Genomic DNA, 24,003 nt, shown 5'->3' on the forward strand with positions numbered 1-24,003 from the left:
GAAGGCCCCCCGCAGAGCCAGGGAAAAGAAGGAAGAAGTCTTAGTTTTTGTGTTTTTTTTTTCAGCCATAGAGGTGGAATGGAGGTAAAGGAAGAAGAATGAGAAACAAGTTTATCAAAATCCTAGAGCTCTTCAGTTCTCTCTCAGAAAGACACTTCTTAGACAAAAGTCAAGTCACAATTTTAAAGTGACTTTAAAGGAAATACAAAGACAAGAGGAAGTGCTCAGTTGGGCATCAGAGCTACTCTGTCCTGGGGCAGGTGGACTGGGCACTTCTGGTTTTTGAGACAGAAGGATGCACATGGACCATGATCCTGAGCTCATCTAAAGACCTTGAGATCAGGCCTTTCCAGAGGGCTGCTGCTACCTTATGTGTGTAAATCACTTGGCTCACAGAGAGGGTCTCCTGGGAAGATGAGGGAGATTCCCCAGAAGGACTTAAGAAAACAAAACTATGTGGCAGACTGCAACTGACTTTGAGGAAATGACCCAATTTCCTAAAATTTCAGTTTTCAAAGGTTAAAATTCAAAGACACTACAGTTGAAAAAAAAAACTTGCCATTTATTTCTTTAAATGAATTGATTCCTTAAAATGGGGAAAATAATTGCCCTTGTGTATGGGAGGTACAATCCTAGACCTCCATGGAACCTAAAACCACAGATAGTACCCTTCCCTATATACATATCAAGAAGGTTCACCTTTTCACTTAAATGAAGCAATTTCCAGTTTGGCATATCCAAAATGCCAGAATCACTACTCTTCTGTTTTGGGGCCATCATTAAGTGATATAAGGGATACCAGAACACAAGCACTAAAATCATGATGTCTGTGAAAACTGAGATAGCTACTAAGTGACTAACCAGGAGGGTAGTATATGCAGCATGAACACACTGAATAGAGGGATGATTCATGTCCCAGGTCAGGCAGAGTGGGACAGCTGCTCAAGATTACATTATACCACTTAGAACAGCACACAATTTAAAATTTATGAGTTGTTTAAATCCATGTAAATTTTTCAGTTAATATGTATGGACCACAATTAACTGTGGGTAACTGATATAAGTGCAGTGGCAACCGCCTGTCATCCCAGCGGCTCTAGAGACTGAGGCAGGAGGATCATGGGTCCAAAGCCAGCCTCAGCAAAAGCAAGGTACTAAGCAACTCAGTGAGACCCTGTCACTAAATAAAATACAAAACAGGGCTAGGGATGCGGCTCAGTGATCAAGTGCACCTGAGTTCAATCCCTGGTACCCACCCACCCCACCCCCCCGCAAAAAACCTGTTGGTAACTGAAACCTTGGAAAGTGAAACTATAGATGTGGGGGGTTAGTGTAATCAGAAATTCTTGACCTAGCCAGAGCTTCCTCTTCCTCCTTCTCTTTCCTCACCTTCTCCCCTATACCACTCCCCTTTCCAAGAAGCATCCCCTCCCAGGGCCCACCACTGACTCCCACTGCTCTGAGCAGTTTTCTGGGGTCTCATGCTCAGGCATCTGAAGCTAACTGTCTATTCCAAGTGAGGCTCTGGACATCCAGTCTTAACTGAATGTGTAAACAACTGGAAAAGTGCCCTTTCCACCAGAAAAGGCTGGACAAACATAAGTGACTGGCTTATTGCTTCTTCCAGAATGAGATCAGGGCAAACAATAAGCCTGAAATCTTCAGGAAAAACAAGGTGGGGCTCTGCTGTCCTGGCACAAGTGCTGCCACCACACTATAGAAACAGGCAAGCTCAAACCAGGAAATTCAGAAACTGCTCAAGTGTGAGCTAGTATGAGAACAAGAAGCTCAGAGACTCGGGGGTAGAGATGTTTATATCATCTTCCAGGCTTTTCTTCCAGGAGCCCCCGCAAGTGCCCACAGGGAAGACAAGACTGGAGAGAATTCAGAGAGAGCAGATCCCAACATTCCCAGTTGGAAGAGATGGCAACCACTGTCAAACTCCACCCACATCCCCCTCCTCTATCTCCCCAAAGGTGTAAAAACCCTAATTTGCTTGGGAATTGCATCATCTGGTAGTTGAGGGTTCTGCGGAAACCCTGTAGCTGGGAGAGGGGAAGAGGGAGAGAGTAGCTCTATGCAGTGGAAGGGTCAGGATTAGAGCAAGTCCTTGCAGACAGTCTGGCTAGAGGCCTGGTAATTCCAAGTGTCTAGTGCACCAGATTCCCATAGCAACCACAAACCTGAGCACAGGTGACTTCTGACTAGATTTACATAAACCCTCCAACTAGTGCCTACAGAACTTAAGATACGGCTCATCTCCAATCTTAAAAACTACTGACCTCAGAATCTACTCAGAATCCTATAGAATGTGTGTGGCTTTTAACAAAAAGTTACAAAGCACACAAACAGTCAAGAGGAAACACAGAATATGAAGAGACAAAGCAATCATCAAAACCAGGTGACAGCTGTTCCTGCTTTGTGGATCTGGACCCTGGGCGACAGACCATCTCCTTGTATATTTTGGATACAGTAGCTTTCCAGCGGTGACACAGCCAACAACTGCCAGAACTTTCCTTGATCTGGATACAGGCTGAATAAAATCTGTAACAGTCAGAAACATCTAATGACAGATTTAGATATGAGAGCAACAGGATTTAAGTAATTTTGATTACTGTTAAAAATAGAGATATGATGGTGATGATTTATGCATCCAAATTTCACCAGCTTACTCTGAATAGCTTTTTCTTAGATATTAAAATATTCTCATTCGTTATATGACGCTCAGCTACAATGGGCCTTGATTATCGATATTTGCCAGCTTTTAGGATTAAATATCCAACATCAAAATTAAATTGTCAAAAGTGAGTAACTATGGTTTGCCCATGTAGGAGAGCAGAAGAATGTGGTCTCTGTGATGGTTATAACGTGTATTTGTGAAATCTGCAAAGAACCTGAAATGCCATCAGAAAGTAATGACAGAAAAATGACACATTATAGAAGTTCAAAACAAATTTTTCATATTCTATTTGAAAGTGTCTACAAATCACAAAATCTGCAATTCCCAAAATAATGCTGAATAGTAGACACCAAGCTCAAGTTAGCTCCAGAGACCAAGGGAGACCTGGCTCACTCTCATCGTTGAAATCCCAGAACACCCTCCAGGCCTTGCCGAGAGAAGCTTCACAGCCACACAATTGTGTGAGTAGTGAATACAAGGGCACATAGGTGGCAAAAATAATAATAATAAAATCATGAAGTTTTCAGAGTTCAGGGTAATTGTTTTGATTCATGCAGAGGTCTCCTGTCTCTGGACACTGCTCCCTCAAAGGTTTTAGGAGTTGATTGCACTTGACTCATTACAGTCATCATGCACCACCCTTGCTGTCTACATGTCACATCCCAGAGGAGCAGATATATGGTCATGCACAGGGGAAGGACAGGCTTCCCTTGCCACCCTAGTCCACCACCCCCATTTGCCTTCAGCATCTCCTTCAAACAAAGTTCAGAAAAATGGGCAAAGAAAGACAAATGATGGATCCCGCACCTTAGATCTTCCCGCCACCCAGCCCAAGGAACCTAGGAAGCCAAATCCACCCAACAAGCCTCCCGCACTTTCACTGACCCCACAGAGGGCTAGGAGCCGCCATGATACTCACAGAGCACATCACCACAAAGACAAACAGACCCGTGACTTTCACCCACTGCAAGCAGCGCCTGCAAGAGAAAAGGCAGGACGTGAGCGGGACGTGAGCAGTACGTGGCCGCAATCCTGTTTGCGAGTGGACAGACCTGACCAACCTCAGCTGCTTTTCTGATGCCCTGAGTTATCTCCATTGGAAATCATGCATCGTGACTTCTTTCCATAACATGGTATGGAGAACTCTGGGCCAGGAAACCTACTGCCTCATCAGAAAGGGATTGGTGGAGGCACAAAGAGATCAGTGTTAACCCTGAGCATTTGCACACATCTTCCAGCTCCTGAAAATAACGCTCATGATTTGGGACTCTTTGCTAACCTTCTGAAGGCTCCAGTTCTGGTTTTCTGTTTTGTTTTGTTTTTTCTTTTTTTCTGACAAGTTAATTGAGTTCCTTATCTTGGCTCTTCAATTCACATTTATCAATTAGTTTCCCTTACGTTTTCCAGAAGGTAGAATTATAGATTTTCCATCAAATATAAAAACAAATAATTCGAGAAAGAAATTGCAAAGTTGTGACTGATTTTATTAGCAAGATCTTTTCAAGAATTCTATAGGCGATAACTTGACAGGTCACATACTCAGCCCAACTGAGGGTTTCCAAAGTTGTTCCAACCCTGTCACTATCACCCTCTTCATAACTGTGGCCCCCAGACCCTACACGAACTTGAACTCAGTCTGCCCTCTGCAGCCCCACAGTCCACCAGCTACAACCATACCACAGGAACTTTACCTCACCAAGATCCTCCCTGGCTGCAGTCTTCATCTCTGCTCATTCAGCCACGGATCCCATCTCTTTTTATTTTTATTTTATTTATTTACTTTTGTAGTTGTAGATGGACAAAATGCCTTTATTTTGTTTTTATTTTTATTGTGGTGCTAGGCAAGCTCTCTGCCACTGAGCTACAGCCCACACCCTGCATCTCATCTCTTTTTTTTTAATATTTATTTTTTAGTTGTAGATGAACACAATACCTTTATTTTTATTTATTTTTATGTGGTACTAAGGATCGAACCCAGGGCCTCACACGTGCTAGGCAAGTGCTCTACCACTGAGCCCCAACCCCAGCCCTGCATCCCATCTCTTTATGGCACTATTGCTTGCTCTCTTGCCAGCTGCTGTGCTAGGGCAGTCACTGAGGTGGTGTGTTTGCTCTGTCTCTGCACGAGGAAGTGTACTGGCACAGAGCCTATACCAGCTATATGTTTGCAGAAGAAAGGGAGAAGATCTATGTTGGGACATGTTTTTTCTTACTCTCTTCACTGAGTTGAGTTCCACACTTGGAAAAATCTGATCCTTTGAAAATGGTAAAGTCTTATTTTCGCATTCACTTAGACTTAATGAATTTGATGAATAATCATTTCATGCTTCCAAATTATGATTCAACAGCTCCTACTTAAATAGGAATCAAAATGACATTTCTTTTTAAAGAATGAAGCATTAATTGAGCCATTCTAGACACAAATTTCTTTCTACATAACTGACATGTACAGCAGAGCTGACAATCCACAATAAAATATTTTTTACAAGTTTCTTCACTAATCTAGCCCAGCACTTTCTAGACATATTGTTAGCCGCTTTCAGGGACAATAACCAGTTCTTTCAGGAAAAAGGGGCTGCCCTTCTAAATGACTGTGCATGTGTCTCTAAAGTTGTTTTGTTGTTGTTGTTTGTTTGTTTGAACATGGTCACCAGAGAAACTTACAAGGAACCAGACAAAATCAGTGTCATTCTGACCCAACCCTTTCAGGTGACCTCGAGTAAACTTTGCTCATTATAATATTAAACTCTGCACACTAAGGCATTCCCACCCACCACTTTTTGAACATTTGATACATGAAGAAACATAATAAAACATAATAAAACCACCGTTGAAAGTCAAGTCTCAAATGTACGGGATTCTATTTATCTAAATTGCGAGGCAGTTGAGAACATGGCATCCTCTCGAGCTGTTAGCCAGCGGGGAAAACACATTAACAATGCCAGGGTTGACCCTTCTCATAACCCATGGGACTACATTACCATTCACATAATTTCATGATTTACATAATTTCAGGGCAGATTCATGAGACAAATTTTTGCTGCATCTAGGAGAAGGACTGAGACCACTCCTGGTGAAGAAGCTACAAACAAGTAGGAAGCCTGGTGGAAAGAGACAGCTCCATGGTCAAGCAGCCATGGGGGGACCTGGGGTCTAATCCCTGCTCCAATCTTGGTTCACAATCTGAGTGACCTTAGGCAAAATCCTTACCTTCAAGATACTCTCCATTCACTCCCAAGAATGTTGCCAGTAAGATAACTGAGTAGCAGTTCCAGCAAATTACAAGGGTTTGAAAGTGGCCCCTGTGGGCACAGGTAGGTGCACTTGGGGCAGGCACTTGAGTGCATTTCAATTCAGCCCCGAAAGGATCTTCAAAAAGGACTTAATCCCCAAAGGTAGTGACACAGAAACAGCAAATTATGCATGTACCATCTTACTGTTAGCACGTGGAAGGCCAGAGAGCAAAGGGACACCAGGTGACAGAAGGCAGTAATATGACCACATATGGCTCTGCCAGTCATTCAGTTATTTCAGGTCAGATCCAGAATTGGGACCACTGATTCTCACTCCTAAGTCTTGTTCTGACCCAGGAGATGATGCTTTTCAAACAGGTTGATCTCAAAAGAGCCCTTTCTCCAAATAAATGTGTGCAGGGGGAAAAGCCCAGCAAATAAAACTGTTAGAGTGAGGGCGCTCCCACAAGGGCAGCACCTGTGGCTGTTGATGTGAGTGACCCAGAGATCCTTGTTCCCCACACCTGCGTCGGCCATCCACTCATGCACACACACATGCAGCCTTAGGCTCCCAGCTCCCACTATGCAGGAGGCCACTGCATCCCTCAGGCTGCACCATGCACCAAACCTTCATGATAACCACAAAGATGGTATAAAATTCTGAAACACCAGCCCCAGGCACTCCTGAAGTGAATCGATTCTATTTACAAACCTAAAGGCCATGAAGACCCCGAACCCCGCAAGCAAAAGGTAGGGAGTATAGGATGTGGGTCATTTATGTTTGTCATCAGCCTGAAGGGCTGCACACCGATTTTTCAGGGCCACTTTAAATGTCCTCCAAGGCCTGGGAGAAAAGTAGAAAACTTTGAAGGAAACGTGGAGCCTGGCTAAATGCTAAAAGCCATGCTCCTCTTCACCCTGTCATTTTAGAAGACTTTAGTGCGGGTAAAACCCCTGCTTTGTCCCAAGGCAGTGATCCCACTGCCAGAGCCGGCATCCACCTACCTCAGTGTGGACATATGGACTCTGAGGTGGGTGCTGTCCGGAAGCTCCCCCTTCTCTGAGGAGGCAGATGTAGACAAACCAGCTGTGTCTCTGCTCAGCAGGTATCTTCGTTCCCACTCAACCGAGCTATTTTCCCAAGATTCATCAGTGGTGATGAACTCTGAGGAGTAAGCAGGCATGCACCGAGACCTGGAAAACGAGAGCTTGGTAGTTATTTTTGCTTTGCTTTGCCTTTTGTGTGTGTGTGTGTGTGTGTGTGTGTGTGTGTGTGTGTGTACAAAATGATAAAGTCAATTCAATGTCCTGGATATTTAGTTCAAAAGTACGTATTAGTTTTAACTGCAAAGGCTGCAAAGGCTGCCTCAGAGCCTCTTCACCAGCATAGAACTCAAAACCTTTTCTAGACCCAGGTGCTCTGGAGGAAAAGCAAAACAAAACAGCCAACAAAATAGCCAACAAACACATAAAGGATCAACAGAAACTAGCTGTGCCCCCAAAACACTCAGAAAGTCATGTTATTTACATAAAATAATGCTGGGTCTGTTTAGGACGGGAAGTGAGGTGTAGGATCCAATCCTTCTGCAATGATGATAACAAGAGTTCTAGTCCTTCCCCACTTTCTCTCCTTACTTCATGGCAGTATTCATCGTCCATTTCCAAAGCTCCCACCAGGTGCCGATCCAACTTCATCACCCACGTCCCTCAACTTCAGTTCAATTGAACACAGTTATTTGGGGAATGAAGGCATAGGTTAGTGCCAGGGAGAGGGTTGGAAACTTGGGAGAAACTTTCTCAGCACAATGTGGTTATTTATTCTGAAATTGCACCAGCAAAGCCAGATTTCCTCTCAGTGGTGAGGTGTAAAATGTCATAGAACCAACCCTGATCTTCAAAAGAATCAAGACGTGAGGCACTTGCTCACTTTGGTGGAAGGAATGGGTCTCTTGACATCACAGGACACTTGGCTCAAAGGAAATCTCCAGGAATCACTCAGGCCTTCAAAATGAATTGTGGGCCTTCAAGAAATATCAGTCTTTTTTGATTTGGGGAATCTTCTAATACAGCTGTTACTGGCTCAGACCAGTTCCCACTTATTTCAATATTTGTCTTTCTCTGAATGGGCTTGATCTCTCAATACCTAGATCAATTATACTTGTCCTGAAGCAGAGTTGAGTGGTGTAAGCTTTTCCTCCTCTGTGTATATCTTTCTGGAATGAAGCTGTGGGGCAAGTAGTCTACCTGGATTTCCCACACAACATCCAAGGCAATATGAGCAGGAATGAGCAACATCAGTATTTGCTAGACAGGTCCATGAATGGGGTTTATGTTTAGAAAGACAAACCAAGGGGAACTTGTTACAAAATCATAGGTGCTCACATCCATTTACATAAATTGGTTGAATCTCTGGTCTTCTGAACAATTCCCTCTGTACAAGTGCACCTGACTCTCAAGAGGCTGTACAAAATGCCAAGGATGTTCATGCATTGCAGAGAATACACATGAGATCACAACATCACCATTAATGACAGCTGCAATCTGTTGTTACATGTTAGAAAAAAGTGAGGATGCTCAAACCAAGCTAACTTAACAGAGTATTATGATTTTCCTGAATATGTATCAGAGCTTTAGAGCTGGTTCACAAGAAAAAAAATCATATTCAAAAGGAGAAGCCCCAAGATGAAAATTAGATTGTGTAAAATCAATATGTAGTGAGATAACAAATGACTGAAAATTGTTAATATTTTCTGTCAATTTTATGACTAGACAATGCTCAGGTATGTGAAAAATAATTTCTCTCTCCTCTTAACTGCTGAAGAAACACAACTGTAACAAAACTGGAAATAAGAAAGTGCTTTCTTATAAATGGAAAAAACAAAGCAAGTTAATTTCAGTGCTTTCTTAAATATATATATATATATATATATATATATATATATAATTAGTTATAGATGGACACAATGTCTTTATTTTACTTTATGTGGTGCTGAGGATCTAACCTAGTGCCTCATGCATGCTAGGTGTACTCTCTACCTCTGAGCCACAACCCCAGCCCAATGTCAGTGCTTTCTAAAGTGGTGGTGTACACTAGAACTTTCTGCGGAGATGGAAACATTCTCTGTTTGCCTAGGCCAGTAGCCAATTGCTATTGGACACTTGAAGAATTGAATTTTTAATTTTGTTTCAATTTAATTCATTTTAATTTGAATAACCATGTTTGATGAGAAGCCACCATGTTGGTCGGTGCCAATGCAGGGTAAACTCTGACCCTGTACCACTGAACATTCCTGCCCTCGATATGCTGAAAAGGACACATTTATTTCTGAAAATATGTAAATCAATGGATGTTATCTTGATTAAAACTGCCACAAAATTGAGTAAAAGTAAAGCAGCAAAAAGACCTTCCCACAACCAATACTTTAGTGAGCTTCATGCAAAAGCTGTAAGCAAAGCTGACCCATGTTCTGGCCTCTGATGTGAGGCCCAGTTAACACCCCAGAGCATGTCTCTGTGTCCCACGTGCTCCAGACGAAGGCTTCCACCTCATTGGTTTTCCAGTGAATTATAAATTCTAAAATGTCTCAGGCCTTAGCAGTTTACTGGATAATTCAAGAGAAAGCATTAAAGAAAGAGATGTATGAAGTGTTTGTTTTTCAAAGATACGGATTAGGAGAGACAGGGACAAGAGTTATCCCACCCCTCCCCCAAAGGGAAGCTTTAAGCAGATGGGTCAGTAGAAATGCCCATCACCCATCTATCACTGAGGGGCTGGCAGCAGGGGGCATACTGTGTAACAAGATGTGTAGGGAGCCAGGGGACACCAAGAAGTGTCTCAGGATTTCTGAAAATTATTTGCAGAAAGACCTAGCCAAGCCCTCATCCTAGAGGGAGTGTCTCTGCAAATTATCCTCCAGGTTAGCTCTGCTCAAACAATTCCAGAGCTACCCAGGTTTGCCTCAGAAAAGACCTTCTGTCTAGCATGAAATGAAACTTTCTTGTGAATCTTACATACAGGGTTTCTCAACTTCATTACTATTGACATTTGAGCTGGTGGGACGGTGTGGGAGGGTTACCTGTGCATTACAGAACGTTGAGCATCATCTCTGACCTCTGCCCTTCAATGCCAACAGCACCCCAGCTACCAGTGTGATAAACAAAAATGTCTCCAGATAGTGCCAACCTCACTCCTGGCTGAGAAACCCCAGTCTCACATGGGCTCAGTAATCATTGTAAGGTTATGCTTAAGGTCATTTGGGAATTCCTAAGCCACAGATATAACCACCAGCATGAGGAACATCCATTACAATGATGTATCGAGGATCTGATAGAGATCAAATGTCAAGTAAAAAGTTATAGCTCAGGAAGAAATTCTCCACTATAAGTGCCATGGACATTGCCCAAAGAGTTCTTACATTCTTAAGAAGAGAAACAAAAATCTCACCCTCTGTCTTGTGAGGAATTATGCAGCAATGGAGTATTTTCTGTAATGCAGGGGTCTTTAGAACTGGAGCTGAAGAACTGAAGCAAAGGAGATGCGGACCTGAAAAAGACAGAAAAGGAACCAGAATCAGCAGCACAAAACAATGGAGGTGTCCCCAATAACAGGGAGCAAGATCCAGCCAAAAATCTGCCCAAGATTCAGCAATAAACTGTACATGGAATTTTGACCCAAAAGTTGTATCTGAATTGTAAAAATCTAGAGTTTAGGAGAGACGATTAGAATTTACCCTTTTCTCCAGTCTAACCAAAATGCAAAAAAAAAAAAAAAGCTGAAACTCTCTCAGGAGACCAGATGCTATGGGATTCACACTTTCAGGTTAATGTTAGCATTGACAGGAGACTCCCTCCACATTGGATTTTCCATGCAGAGCTTTCCATCAATACAAGCATTCAATCCGATGGACCCATTTATATGCCGATAATTCTATCTCCAGAGATCACAACATATTCACGTGAAAATGTCCTAATGGCTTCTACTGGAAGACCAAGTAGCAGAAGTCAGGGCCAACTGGTGGAAATAAAATGGTAGCCAGAATGGCATGGAGGAGACTCGCAATGGGCAGCAGCCACAACTGAGGCAAAGCCCTGGGAGGATGCCCCTCTGCTATAATGGCCTGCCTACTCAAAGAAAGGCTGTGCCAAAAATGTTATCATCCAAATAAGGATCTTTGTGAAAGAGAAATGATTGTGCAGATGCAAGTGCACCACCAATATATGGTTGTTCTCATTAAAGGACACATGATGTTTTATGAGAACTTGTAGAAACCATTTTCACTCCTAATCATTGGGAATATGTTACTTTATACACTGATATACTACCTTTCTTAAATAGCCCAGATGATATAAACATGCTGTGGGTGCCATGAATCACTCACACAGAGAAATAACAGTCATTCCTTTGGATCATAAATGCACAAGGAAGGAATTATAAGAAAAATATTTCCACTATTTTTCTCATTCAAGCATTCATTGGTGACAGACAGTAAGACTCTGGTTTTGTGGATGAGTGAACACCAGGCCACTGAGCTGTGACTAACAGCACCCACCATGTCTCCAGGAAAACAGAAATGGAGTCTATTCGAGGTCAGCATGAGTCCCCTTGGCACTATGTCTGGGCTGCCTATGGCCACTTTTGATGGAGAACACAGATGACAGAGAACTCTCTGCTCAGGGGCCTTCCTAGCCAGTAAGGGGAATGTGAAGGGACAAAGGCATAGAGTAGATGCCTTGATTTGGGCAGATGAAGGAAGGAAGGTAGAAGAATTTTTGCCTAAGAAATTTAATAATTAGAGTATTTTTAACAGCTCAAACTGGCTTATGCAATTAGTTGAGTCTACTTCTCCAATTTCTCATAATTGTAAATCTAGAAGGGCTTCAGGTATCTTTAGAAAAATGTCTCAATGAGTCAACAAATATCTAGGTATTTTCTGTTGCTCCCAGGAATGGTTTAATGCATGGTATTACTGGGAAAGCCCACTATTTCGAAGACCTTGATCATATTATTTAACTACCCTATGCTTCCATTTCCTCAATTGTGTCATATAGATTTAGAGAAAACAACACACACACACACACACACACACACACACACACAGCCATCAGCTTTGATGCATTAAATAAGAGGTAAATGTAAAAGAATGAGTTTGATTACTGATGCAATTATTTTCATTAGACTGAGAGTTCCTTATGAATGGCCGCCATGTTGTTTTTATCCACCAATGTAGGTTCTTAATGAATATTTAATAATGAATGGTTTAAAACCCAGGAATCATGACTTATTTGGCTGAGAATGACTTTTTGACTCAAACAAAACAGTTTTTTAAGCCATTACAATGTTCTTAGAATCACCATTGTCCCTCTGAAGAGTGGTTAATGCAGTGCAGGTTCCTTGGAAAGCCTAACCCTGAGGGTCTCAGAACAGCACAGGGCAACACCATATTACACAACACACAGGATTTGCCTTCTTGCCATTAAGGAGGAAATTTGGAAATGGGGGAAGGGTCCAAAGTCCATTTTATCCTCTCTGCAGTGGCCACATGTAGCTGATTTCATTATTGCTTAATATGCTGTTGTACTTTGTAACACATAGTATTTTATGATTGTAGTTGAGCATTATGAAATGGTTTCTAAACTATTTTATATAGTTATATTATTTTTCTAAAAAGCTAAAAATAAAATGAGTTTCACCAGGAAATTTCCCAAGAGACTTCAGGCCATTCAAAATTTAAACTTGACACCACTCTGATAGTATTTCTCACTGTTTCAAATTCATTCTTCTTCCCAAAGAGGAGAGAACAGAGGAATCCCTCTTTGGGTCCTGTTACTCGGCAGGATCCCAGACCTACATCCTGGAACACAAACTAAGCATAGAGGAGACTCAGGATGACCCAGAATACACATTTCAGAGCTTGGCAATAAAAACTACAGTCCACGGAGCTGAAAGCCTGGCCTGTTTCCTTTGGCGTAATTAAGGGAGAAAATAGTGATGAGATCTATATTATTCCTGACCTTTTCTCTTCTGAAAAAAGAAATCCCCTTGACATTTTTCTGACTTCACATCTGTGTGGTTTCATAAATTTCAACAGTGTCTGGCTTCCTCATGTCTCAACAAACCCTGTACGTGCGTTTTCAAAATTCATCCATGCCCATAAACTTATAAGCAGGCAATATTTATTTTGAATAATTTGGAAATATAAAAAGAGGATAACAAATTAAAAATTGTATGTAATCCCATTTTCCTGAGACACCCAAAGCTAACATTTAAAGAACTTGCTTTCAGAGTTGTTGTTGTTGTGGTTTTTTTTCCTACATATAGTGAATATTTTTCTAAGTCAAGTGTTATCTATGGATCTATGCATGTACGGACACACATTCTCACACATAAGGTGTTTTTCTTCAGATTTTTCAACTTAGCCATCTCATTAGCATTTCCTATGTTATTTACTATTCTTCTACAACATAATTTTAATGTTGATCATCATATTCCATTATATGAATTGCCACATTAAGCTTGACAGTCCATCTATTGATGGAGATTTAGGAGATTTCTGGGTTTTTATTGAAGTAAGTAACAAATGCCGAGAGTACTGGTAATTAAGTTTGTGTGTGCCTCTTCCTATTTCCTTAGGATTGATTCTTAAAAGTAAAGTCATGGGTCTAGAATTTTCTTGGACCACCATCCTCTTGCTGGAAGAAAGCCTGTCTCTAATATTGTAACTTTCAGTTACAGGCAAGAACAAATTTTTATTGCTGCCAGTCCTGGTATTAGCTAAGGTTTAAATCCTCAAGCAATAAGTTTTAAAGAGCTAGAATAATATGATCCAACCCCACCACTGTCAAGGAATCCTGCTTCCATGAAAATTAGGAAGACAAGTTCATGCCAGACTGAGAGATTCAGCTTGTTTCCCATACCTCTGCCACAACTCACCTTCAACAGTCTCCTCGTCTCCAGACCTTCCAATTCTTTCTAGATCCAAATACTTGACAACCCTATGATGCTCATGCAATATTACTGAAGAAGAAAAGTAACTAAAACTGTTGCAGATATGAAGCACCTCATATATTAACACTTCTGTGAGAATTTACATTTTTAAAGACCAGAACGGTTAGCACAAAGGACAGTTTGGGGAGGTGGAGGCTGGGTATCAGAGGCAGAGGAAGAGGTTTGCTCTCAGTCTCTCTCAAGCACTGTGGCATGTAGGCACCACAGACACAGCCTTGGCTGAGGTCAGCTCTGCTTGGCAGTGGGACACTGAGCCGGTAGCACAAAATGAAAAGTGTGATCTCTACTCTGATCTGTGTGGCAACCAAACTCATATCCATCTACTTTCCAAAGGATGTCTCCAAGCTTCCCTGAGGAAACCCAAGAGCGGGCAGGAAGGCAGAGGGCTGAGTGCAGAGGAGAGGTGGCATAAGCCATGCAGAGTTCCATGGGGAGCTACACCCAGGGCCAGCCTACAAGTGGGACCAGGAAAAATCAGGCAGAAGGCAGAGGGTTGGAAGGCGATCAGTAGCCCTGTGAGCCCAGGTCAGGAGGTCTGTGAGCGCAGGTCAGGGAAGGACCCCAATGTGTGTGTGGGGACCAAGTATGTGAAAACCAAGCTGAGCCACGAGACCCTCCCTGCCCCAGAGCTTCCACCACAGCTGGGCTGTTTGAAGGCAGCTGAGGAGCCCTGCCATAACCAGAGCAGGGGATAGGCTGCAGAAAACAGAGACACATTTCCATCTGGAGCCAGCTCTTCACATCCCCATTGCTTGAAGGTATCCCTAAAGTATCCTAGAAAGAAAGGGGATTCTCCCCCACTCATTATTGCTAGGATTATGTTTGATAAGGATTAACAACAACCATGGTCATTAAAGTGAATGCTTTCTGCGTCCAGGATCTGTGCCTATCACCTTATGATCTCATTTACCCCTCATGATAACTCTAAAGATAGATAATTTTCTCTCCATTTGAAAAGGAGCAAATGTAATTCAAAGAAATCAGGCCCTGGGTGGGCCCCCAGCTGCTAAGGGCAGAGCAGCATGTGCCCAGTTCCTGATACCAGTCTGCAGTCCTTCCTTCCCACCAGGAGGCAATGCATCTGAGAGGTGGTGCTAGGCAGGGAGCCCTCCATGCAGATGACCACAAAGAGGCCTTGACGGACCAGTCAAGCAGCAGTCACAGCCAACATGACCCCCCATTCTTCTCTGCCAGTCAGGGAGAACAATGAGGTTTCACACACACACTTCTCTCTCTCTCTCTCTCTCTCTCTCTCTCTCTCTCTCTCTCTCTCTCTCTCTCTCTCACACACACACACACACACACACACACACACTTCATTGTCCCAACCTACCTTCTCAGGAAAGAAAAGCAAACCAGCAGGCATAGCTGAGTTTGCCCCAAAAGTGGTCACTGGAACACAGCCAGGTGAGGAAGAAACACGAGCAGGAAGCTATTACCCATTTATGTGCAGTTTTCACAAGGCTTGGAAGAAGACTGTGATTTCTTACCTGAATACAATCAGAGCCTCTGAGACTCTCATCATCATTCTGTCTGAGCTGGGATAGGCTTTTTAAGTTCAGTTTAGCACAGAAAGGAAAGTGATGTTCACAGCTGAGCTGCTTGGACGCAACCTCTGTACGCTCTTCTTCAGGATAAGCCCCCACCACACAGTGCACAGTAAAACAGGAAGGAAGCAAGGTGATCTCATTGGCATCTACATTTCTGAGTTATGGGGGAGAAACACATACAGGGAAGGGCATGGTAATGTAAGACAAAATGAAAAGTGCTATCTCTACTCTGATCTGTGTGGCAACCAAACTCACATCAACACACTTTCCAAAGGTTGTCTCCAAGCTTCCCTAAGGAAACCCAAGAGCAGGCAGGAAGGCAGAGGGCTGAGCGCAGAGGGGAGGTGGCATAAGCCATGCAGACCTCCATGGGGAGCTACACCCATGGTATTCTTGGCTCTGATGGGCTGTGACCTGTGTCTTCCCAGCGCACAGCCTACACACTGAAACATGCATGGGCCCCTAGCCTAAGCCACAGTTTCCTCACTGTGGATGCTGGACAAGCCACTAACCCCATATGTCCCCATCTACTCACCTGTAAGGGAGAAGACCAATGGTCACCACTTCACACAGTTACTGTGAGGATTAAACGGGTGAGTCTAGGGCGTGTGCAAGATCTAGGACGTGTGCAAGATCTAGGACATGGCTATGGTTTAACGTTCCAGGGTTCCCAACCAAACAACAAAACTCTGCCCAAAAACTCCAAGGAGTTGGGCATATCTGTCCCACATTTTGGCCTGGCCCATGAACTTGCTGAGCACAGGGTCCACATCTTCCACTTGCCTGCTCTTCAAGCTTTGTTGAGCACCTCTTCACAGTAGAATTCCCTCCCTCTGGTCATCTCTCCCCCAGCTCCTGCCCTCTTAGGGGAGGGTTTATCACAGCTGTTGGGCAGAGCCATCCTTCCCACTGTCCACTCTAGAAGTGAGAGGTGTAGTGTTCAGGACAGTGACACAGAGCAGGTGGTGGCCATGGACTCCGTGATATTGCTGACTCTTATGACAACTTTAGGAATAAAATACACCAAAAAGTCTTTTTGCTGATAAAAGAGGAGGAAATAACACTCTTTTTTATTTGTTCTTTTTAGACATACATGTAAATAGAGTATATTTTGACATATAAAACACATGGAGTACAACTTATTCTATTGAGGATCCCATTCTTGTGTTGTACATGACGTGGAGTTTTACTGGTGGATGTATTCCTATATGAACATAGGAGAGTTATGTCTGATTCATTCTACTGTCTTTCCTATTCCACCTCCCCTCCCTTCCCTTCATTCCCCTTTGCTTAGTCCACTGAACTTCTATTCTTCCCTCTCCAGGCCCATTATTGTGTGTTAGCATCTGCACAACAGAGAAAACATTTGGCCTTTGGTATTTTGGGACTGGCTTATTTCACTTAGCATGATAGTCTCCCGTTCCATCCATTTATTGGCAAATGCTTTAATTTCATTCTTCTTTATGGTTGAATAATATTCCATTGTGTGTGTGTGTGTGTATGTATGTATGTGTGTGTGTATATATATATATATATATATATATATATATATATATATATATATATATATATATCACATTTTCTTTACCCATTCATCAGTTGCAGGGCACCTAGGTTGGTTCCACAGCTTAGCTATATTGTGAATTAAGTTGCTATAAACACTGGTATGGCTATGTCATGTAGTATGCTGCTTTTAAGTCCTTTGGGTATATACTGAGGAGTGGGATAACTGAGTCAAATGGTGATTCCTTTCCACATTTTCTGAGGACTCTCCATACTGCTTTCCAGAGTGATTGCACCAATTTGCAATCCCACCAGCAATGTATGAGTGTGATTTTTCCCCACATCCTCACCAACATTTATTGTTATGCGTATGCTTGATAATTGCCATTCTGACTGGAGTGCAATGAAATATCAGTGTAGTTTTAATTCACATTTCTCTAATTGCTAGAAATGTTGACCATTTTTTCATGTATTTGTTAACTGATCATATTTCTTCTTCTGTGATGTGTTTGTTTGGTTCCTTTGCCCATTTGCTGATTGGATTATTTTTTTTTTTTGGCAGTGGGGAGGGGGTTAAGTTTTGAGTTCTTTATATATCCTGGAGATTAATGTTCTTTCTGAGGTATAGGTGGCAATGATTTTCTCCCATTCTGCAGGCTCTCTCTTCACACTCTTATTTCCTTTGCTGTGAAGAAGCTTTTTAGTTCAATAAAATCCTGTTTATTGATTCTTGATTTTATTTTCTGCACTTTAGGAGTCTTCTTGAGGAAGTTGGTACCTAAACTAACATGTTGTAAAGTTGAGCCTTATATTTTCTTCTAGTAGGCACAGGTTTTTTTCTGGTCTAATGCTTAGGTTCTAGATACACTTTGAGTTGAGTTTCATGCAGGATGAGAGGGGTTAAATTTCATTCTGCTACATATGGGTTTCCAGTTTTCCCAGCATGATTTGTTGAAAAGGCTATCTTTCCTCCAATGTATGTTTTTGGCATCTTTGTCTAGTATAATATAACTATATTTATGTGGATTTGACTCTGGGTCTTCTATTCTGTTCCATTGATCTTCATGTCTGTTATGGTGCCAATACCATGCCGTTTTTTTTTTTTTTGTTGTTGTTGTTGTTGTTGTTACTATTGCTCTATAGTATACTTTAAGGTCTGGATTTGTGATGCCACCTGCTTCACTCTTCTTGCTACAGATTGCTTTGGCTATTCTGGGTCACTTATGTTTTCAAATAAATTTCATTGCTTTTTCTATTTCTTTGAGGAATGTCATTGGAATTTTGATTGGAATTGCATTAAATCTATAGAGTGCTTTTGGTAGTATGGTCATTTTAACAATATTAATTCTTCCTATCCAAGAATAGGGAGATCTTTCCATCTTCTAAGGTCTTATTTAATTTCTTTCTTTAGTGTGCTGTAGTTTTCATTATAGTGGTCTTTCACCACTTTTATTAAGTTTATTCCCAAGTTTTTTTATGTTTTTGTTTTTGTATTTTTGAGGCTAATGTAAATGGAGTAGTTATCCTAATTTCTCTTTCAGAGTATTCATCACTGATGTACAGAAATGCATTTGATTTATGGGTGTTGATTTTATATCTTACTATTTTGCTGAATTCATTTATTAGTTCTAGAAATTTTCTGGTGGAGTTCTTTGGATCCTCTAAGTATAGAATTATATTGTCAGCAAAAAGTGATACTTTGAGTTCTTCTTTTCCTATTCATATCCCTTTAATTTCTTTCATCTGTCTAATTGCTCTGGCTAGAGTTTCAAGGACTATGTTGAATAGAAGAGGTGAAAGAGGGCATCCCTGTTTTGTTCCAGTTTTTAGAGGGAATGCTTTCAATTTTTCTCCATTTAGAATTATGTTAGCCTGGGACTTAGCATAGATAGTTTTTACAATGTAGGGTATGTTCCTATTATCCCTAGTTTTTCTAGTGTTTTGGACATGAAGGGATGCTGTATTTTATCAAATGCTTTTTCTGCATCTATTGAGATGATCATATGATTCTTATCTTTAAGTCTATTGATGTGATGAATTACATTTATTGATTTCCATATGTTGAACCAACCTTGTGTCCCAGGATGAACCCCACTTAATTGTGGTGCACTATCTTTTTAATATATTTTTGTAATCAATATGCCAGAATTTTATTGAGAATTTTTGCATATATGTTCATTAGAGATATTGGTCTGAACTTTGCTTGATGTGTCTTTATCTGGTTTTGGAATCAGGGTGATATTGGCCTCATAGAATGAGTTTGGAAGTGTTCCCTCTTTTTCTATTTTATGGAATAATTTGAGGAGCATGGTATTAGTTCTTCCATGAAGGTCTTATAGAACTCTGCTGTGAATCCACCTGGTCCTGGGCTTTTCTAGGTTGGTAGGGTTTAGATGGCATCTTTTATTTTATTGCTTGAAATGGATCTGTTTAACTTGTGTATATTGTCCTGATTCAGTTTGGGTAAATCACATGACTCAAGAAATTTGTTGAGTCTTCGATATTTTCTGTTTTATTGAAGTACAAATTTTCAAAATGGTTGGTAATTATATTTTGTATTTCTGAGTGTCCATCATAATATTTCATTTTTCATCACATATGTTAGTGATTTGAGTTTTCTCTCTCTTCTCTTCATTAGCATGGCTAAAGGTTTATTAATTTTATTTATTTTTCAAAGAACCAACTTCTCGTTTTTGTCAATTTTTTCAATTGTTTCTTTTGCTTCAATTTCATTTATTTCAGCTCTGATTTTAATCATTTCCTGTCTTCTAGTAATTGGGGTGTTGATTTGTTCTTCTTTTTCTAGGGCTTTGAAATATAATGTTAGGTCATTTATTTGTTGTCTTTTTATTCTTTTAAGGAATTAACTCCATGCAATGAACTTTTCTTAGTACTGCCTTCATGGTGTCCCAGAATTTTTTTAAGTATTTATTTTGTAGTTGTAGTTGGACACAATACCTTTATTATTTTATTTATTTATATTTATGTGGTGCTGAGGATTGAACCCAGGGTATCACATGTGCTAAGCGAGTGCTCTACTGCCGAGCCACAACCCCAGTCCCCAGAGATTTTGATATGTTGTATCAAGTGTTCTCATTTACCTCTAAGAATTTTTTAATATCGTCTCTGATGTCTTCTGCTATCGTGCATCATTCAATAGCATATTATTTAGTCTCCAGGTATTGGAGTAGCTTCTTTTTTTACCATTGATTTCTAATTTTATTCCATTATGATCTGATAGACTGCAGGGTAGTATCTGTATCTTTTTTGTATTTGCTAAGAGTTACTTGGTTGCATAATATATGGTCTGAATTAGAGAAGGATCCATGTGCTGCTGAGAAGAAAGTATATTCACTCACTGATGGATAAAATATTCTACATATGTCTGTTAGGTCTAAATTATTGATTGTATTATTGAGTTCTATAGTTTTTTGTTTGTTTGTTTGTTTGTTTAGCTTTTGTTTAGAAGCTATCCAGTGGTGAGAGAGGTGTGTTAAAGTCACCCAGAATTATTGTGTTCTGCTCTATTTAACTCTTGAACTTGAGAAGAGTTTGAATGCAGATGCTCCATTGTTTGGGGCATATATATTTATAATATTTATGTCTTGTTGATATGTTTCCCTTAAGCAGTATGAAATGACCTTCTTTATCTCTTTTGACTAACTTTGGCTTGAAGTCTATTTTATTTGATATGAGGATGGAAACCCCTGCTTGTTTACGCAGTCCATGTGAGTGTCATATTTTTACCCAAGCTTTTACCTTCAGTCCATGGATGAATTTTCCTATCAGTCTCTTGAAAGCAGCATATTGTTGGGACTTTTTAAAAAAATCCAATCTGCCAGTCTATGTCTTTTGATTGATGAGTTTAGGCCATTAACTTTCATGGTTTTTATTGAGACAAGCTTTGTATTCCTGGTAATTTTTGTTTATTTTTGGGTTTTAATTTGTCTTGGTTTCTCCTTTGATTGGTTTTTCCTTTAGTGTAATGCCTCCCTTCAATTTGCATTTTCATTGTTGTTTTCATTTCCTCCTCATGGAATATTTTCCAAGGATGTTCTATAGTGCAGGCTTTCTAGTTGTTAATTCTTTTAACTTTTGTTTATCATGGAAGGTTTTCATTTTATCATCAAAACTGAAGCTTAATTTTGATGGATGTCAGATTCTTGGTTGGCTTCCATTTTCTTTCAGAGCTTGGTATATGTTATTCCAAGATCTTCTAGCCTTGAGGCTCTGGTTTGAGAAATCTGCAGGTATCCTAATTGCTTTTCCCCTATATGTGATCTGATTCCTTTCTCCTGTGGCTTTTAAAATTCTCTCCTTGTTCTGTATGCTAGGCACTTTCATTATAATGCGCTTTGATATAGATTTGTTGTAATTTTATACATTTGGTATCCTCTTGTATTTGATTTTCCAATTCATTCTTCAGGTTTGGAAAATTTCCTGATAATCTATTTCATTGAATAGATTTTTCATTCCTTTGGTTTGTAACTCTAGACCTTCCTCCATCCCAATAATTCTTTTTGTTGTTGTTGTTTTAATTAGTTACACATGACAGTACAATGACCTTGACATATCATACATTTGGAATCAGATGGGATATAATTTCTCATTTTTTCTGAGTATAGGGTTGCAGAATCACATTGGCCATGTATCCACATATATACACACAGTAATAATAATGTCTGTTTCATTCTACTATCCTTCCTATCTCCCCCACCCCTCCCCTCCCCTCCCATCACTTCTCTCTACCTAATCTAGGGTAATGCTATTCTTTTTTTTCCCTCACATCTTCATATGCGTATTTTGTATAACAATGAGGGTCTCCTCCCACAATCCATGCAATTCCCTTTCTCCCTCCCTTTCCCTCCCACCCCTCTTCCCTATGTAGAGGTAATCTTCTTCCCATGCTCTTCCTCTCTTCCCCATTTTGAGTCACTCCCCCTTATATCAGGGAAGACATTCAGCATTTGTTTTTTTGGGATTGGCTAACTTCATTTAGCATAATCTGCTCTAATGCCATCCATTTCCCTGCAAATGCCATGATCTTATATTTTAGTGCTGAGTAATACTCCATTGTGTATAAATGCCGCATTTTTTTATCCATTCATCCATTGAAGGGCATCTAGGTTGGTTCCACAGTTTAGCTATTGTGAATTGTGCTGCAATAAACATTGATGTGGCTGTGTCCCTGTAGTATGATGTTTTTAGGTCTTTGGGGTGTAGTCTGAGAAGAGGAATAGCTGGGTTAAATGGTGGTTCCATTCCCAGCTTTCCAAGGAATCTCCATACTGCTTTCCAAATTGGCTGCACCCCAATAATTCTTATATTTGGTCATTTCATGTTATCCCATATTTCTTGGATGTTCTGCTAATGGTTTCTTACCATTTTCACTGGGTGGTCAACTTTATTTTTAAGATTATATATTTTGTCTTCATTGTCTGTGGTTCTGTCTTCCAAGTGATCTAATCTGTTGGTGCTGCTTTTTATTGAGTTTTTAATTTGGCTTATTATTTCCTTCTTTTCAAGGATTTCTGTTCACTTTTTTCCAGAACCTCTATTTCCTTATTGAAGTAATCTTTTGCTTCCTGTATTTGCTTATGTAGCTCTTTATTGAAATGATCTTTTGCTGTCTGTATTTGCTCTCTTATATCATCCTTTAATTCACAGAACATTTTAATTATGTACATCCTGAACTCCTTCTCTGTAATTTCTTCTGTTGTACTGGCCATGGATTCTAATAATGTGGTATCTTGGTTTGTTTGGGGCACTTTCTTCCCTTGTTTTTTCATGATGCTTATGTGTCTTCCCTCCTAGAACTGCAGATCTGAGGTGTTACAGTTTTTACCCTATAGACTTACGACTTCCCTGCAGGGTTCCAATGCCTCTCCTTTAAGGAGGAGATCAATATTAACAGATCCCAATACAAACCATATATAGCCTTAAACCAAATAACTCCTATTAAGATGTTTACAGTTTTGTCACAATAGACAGAAATTGTGAGTTCAATTATTATCTATAATACAAACAGTAGGTTTACAAAATTGTCTACAGTTTCAAATGGTGGACAAAGAGAGAACAGAGTGGGGGTTGTAAAATGAAAAGTTAAGGAGGTAGAAAGTGAGGATATAGAGTTATTAGATCTTAGGAAGCATGAAAGAAGAATCAAAAGGAGTTGGCTAGTAGCAGGAGAAAGGAGATTTTGGGGAGACAAGTAAATGGGAAGATAAAAGAGTACAAAAAACAAATAAACATAAAAATTAAGAAATATAAAAATAAAAAAGAATATACAACACAACTGTAATATACTATTCAGACATCCCAATCCTCAGTAGCCTAATGCATGAAAAGTACTTGGTTTCCCAAATGTTGGGGATGTGAGGGAGGGAAAAGAGAAAAAGAAAGAAAAGAATCTCAAAGGAAAATTAAAGAATTGTTTCTGTTGGAGATCAGTGTCTTTCCTGCTTCCCTTCTCATCCAGTAGGTGGAGTTGTCTGTTGTTTGCTGGTATCTCCACCCTCAGGATGGTGAAAGTTATTCAGGTGGGAGGGTTGGTGTTGGAGGTAGAACTCCTAGAGGTGGGGTATAGCACTTGCTGGTCCCAGTTGGAAGACTGTACCCCAAGGATCTCCTTTGGGGCCCACTCATGTGTTGTGGGTATCTGGCCTTACCTCCTTATACTGCCAGTAGACCTCATAATTCCTGGTATCTAATTTAGTCTCTAAACTGTTTCTCACTCACCCCCTCCCTTTCTACTTCCTAATCAGGAACCTCTCTCTCCGAGGTCTTGTGGGCTGCACTTTGGGGCTGTGCACCTATCCTAGAGAGCTGTTTTGTGTCAGGCAGTTTAGGACCAGGCTTTGAGAGATACGAACTGGCCACATAGCTGCAAGTGCTGTGCCAGGTTAGTGGCTGTGGGGAAGGGGCTAGAGGTAACTTGATATTGTTTCTAGGCTCCAGCCAGTGTCCCAAGCTGGAAGTTGCCCCAATTAAAGATTGCAATGGCAGTAGTGAGGATAACCCAGAAGACCACAA

At 40.7% G+C, this 24,003-nt stretch overlaps 1 protein-coding gene across 1 annotated transcript in view; it reads right to left on the reverse strand.

The window, feature by feature from the left end:
• Positions 1-24,003, reverse strand: part of OCA2 (OCA2 melanosomal transmembrane protein) — a gene marked incomplete at its 3' end in the record, with an annotated part of 367,555 nt that overhangs the window by 269,496 nt on the left and 74,056 nt on the right. The window contains exons 3-6 of the mRNA XM_081289957.1: positions 10,358-10,456; positions 6,919-7,107; positions 3,600-3,657; positions 2,472-2,544 (exon numbers count right to left, since the gene is read on the reverse strand). Of these exons, the coding sequence (XP_081146083.1) occupies positions 2,472-2,544; positions 3,600-3,657; positions 6,919-7,107; positions 10,358-10,456 (419 nt within the window). The remainder of the gene's footprint in view (positions 1-2,471; positions 2,545-3,599; positions 3,658-6,918; positions 7,108-10,357; positions 10,457-24,003) is intronic.

This window comes from Spermophilus citellus (genome assembly GCF_964194105.1).
Source record: "Spermophilus citellus genome assembly, chromosome: 4".
NCBI lineage: Eukaryota > Metazoa > Chordata > Mammalia > Rodentia > Sciuridae > Spermophilus > Spermophilus citellus.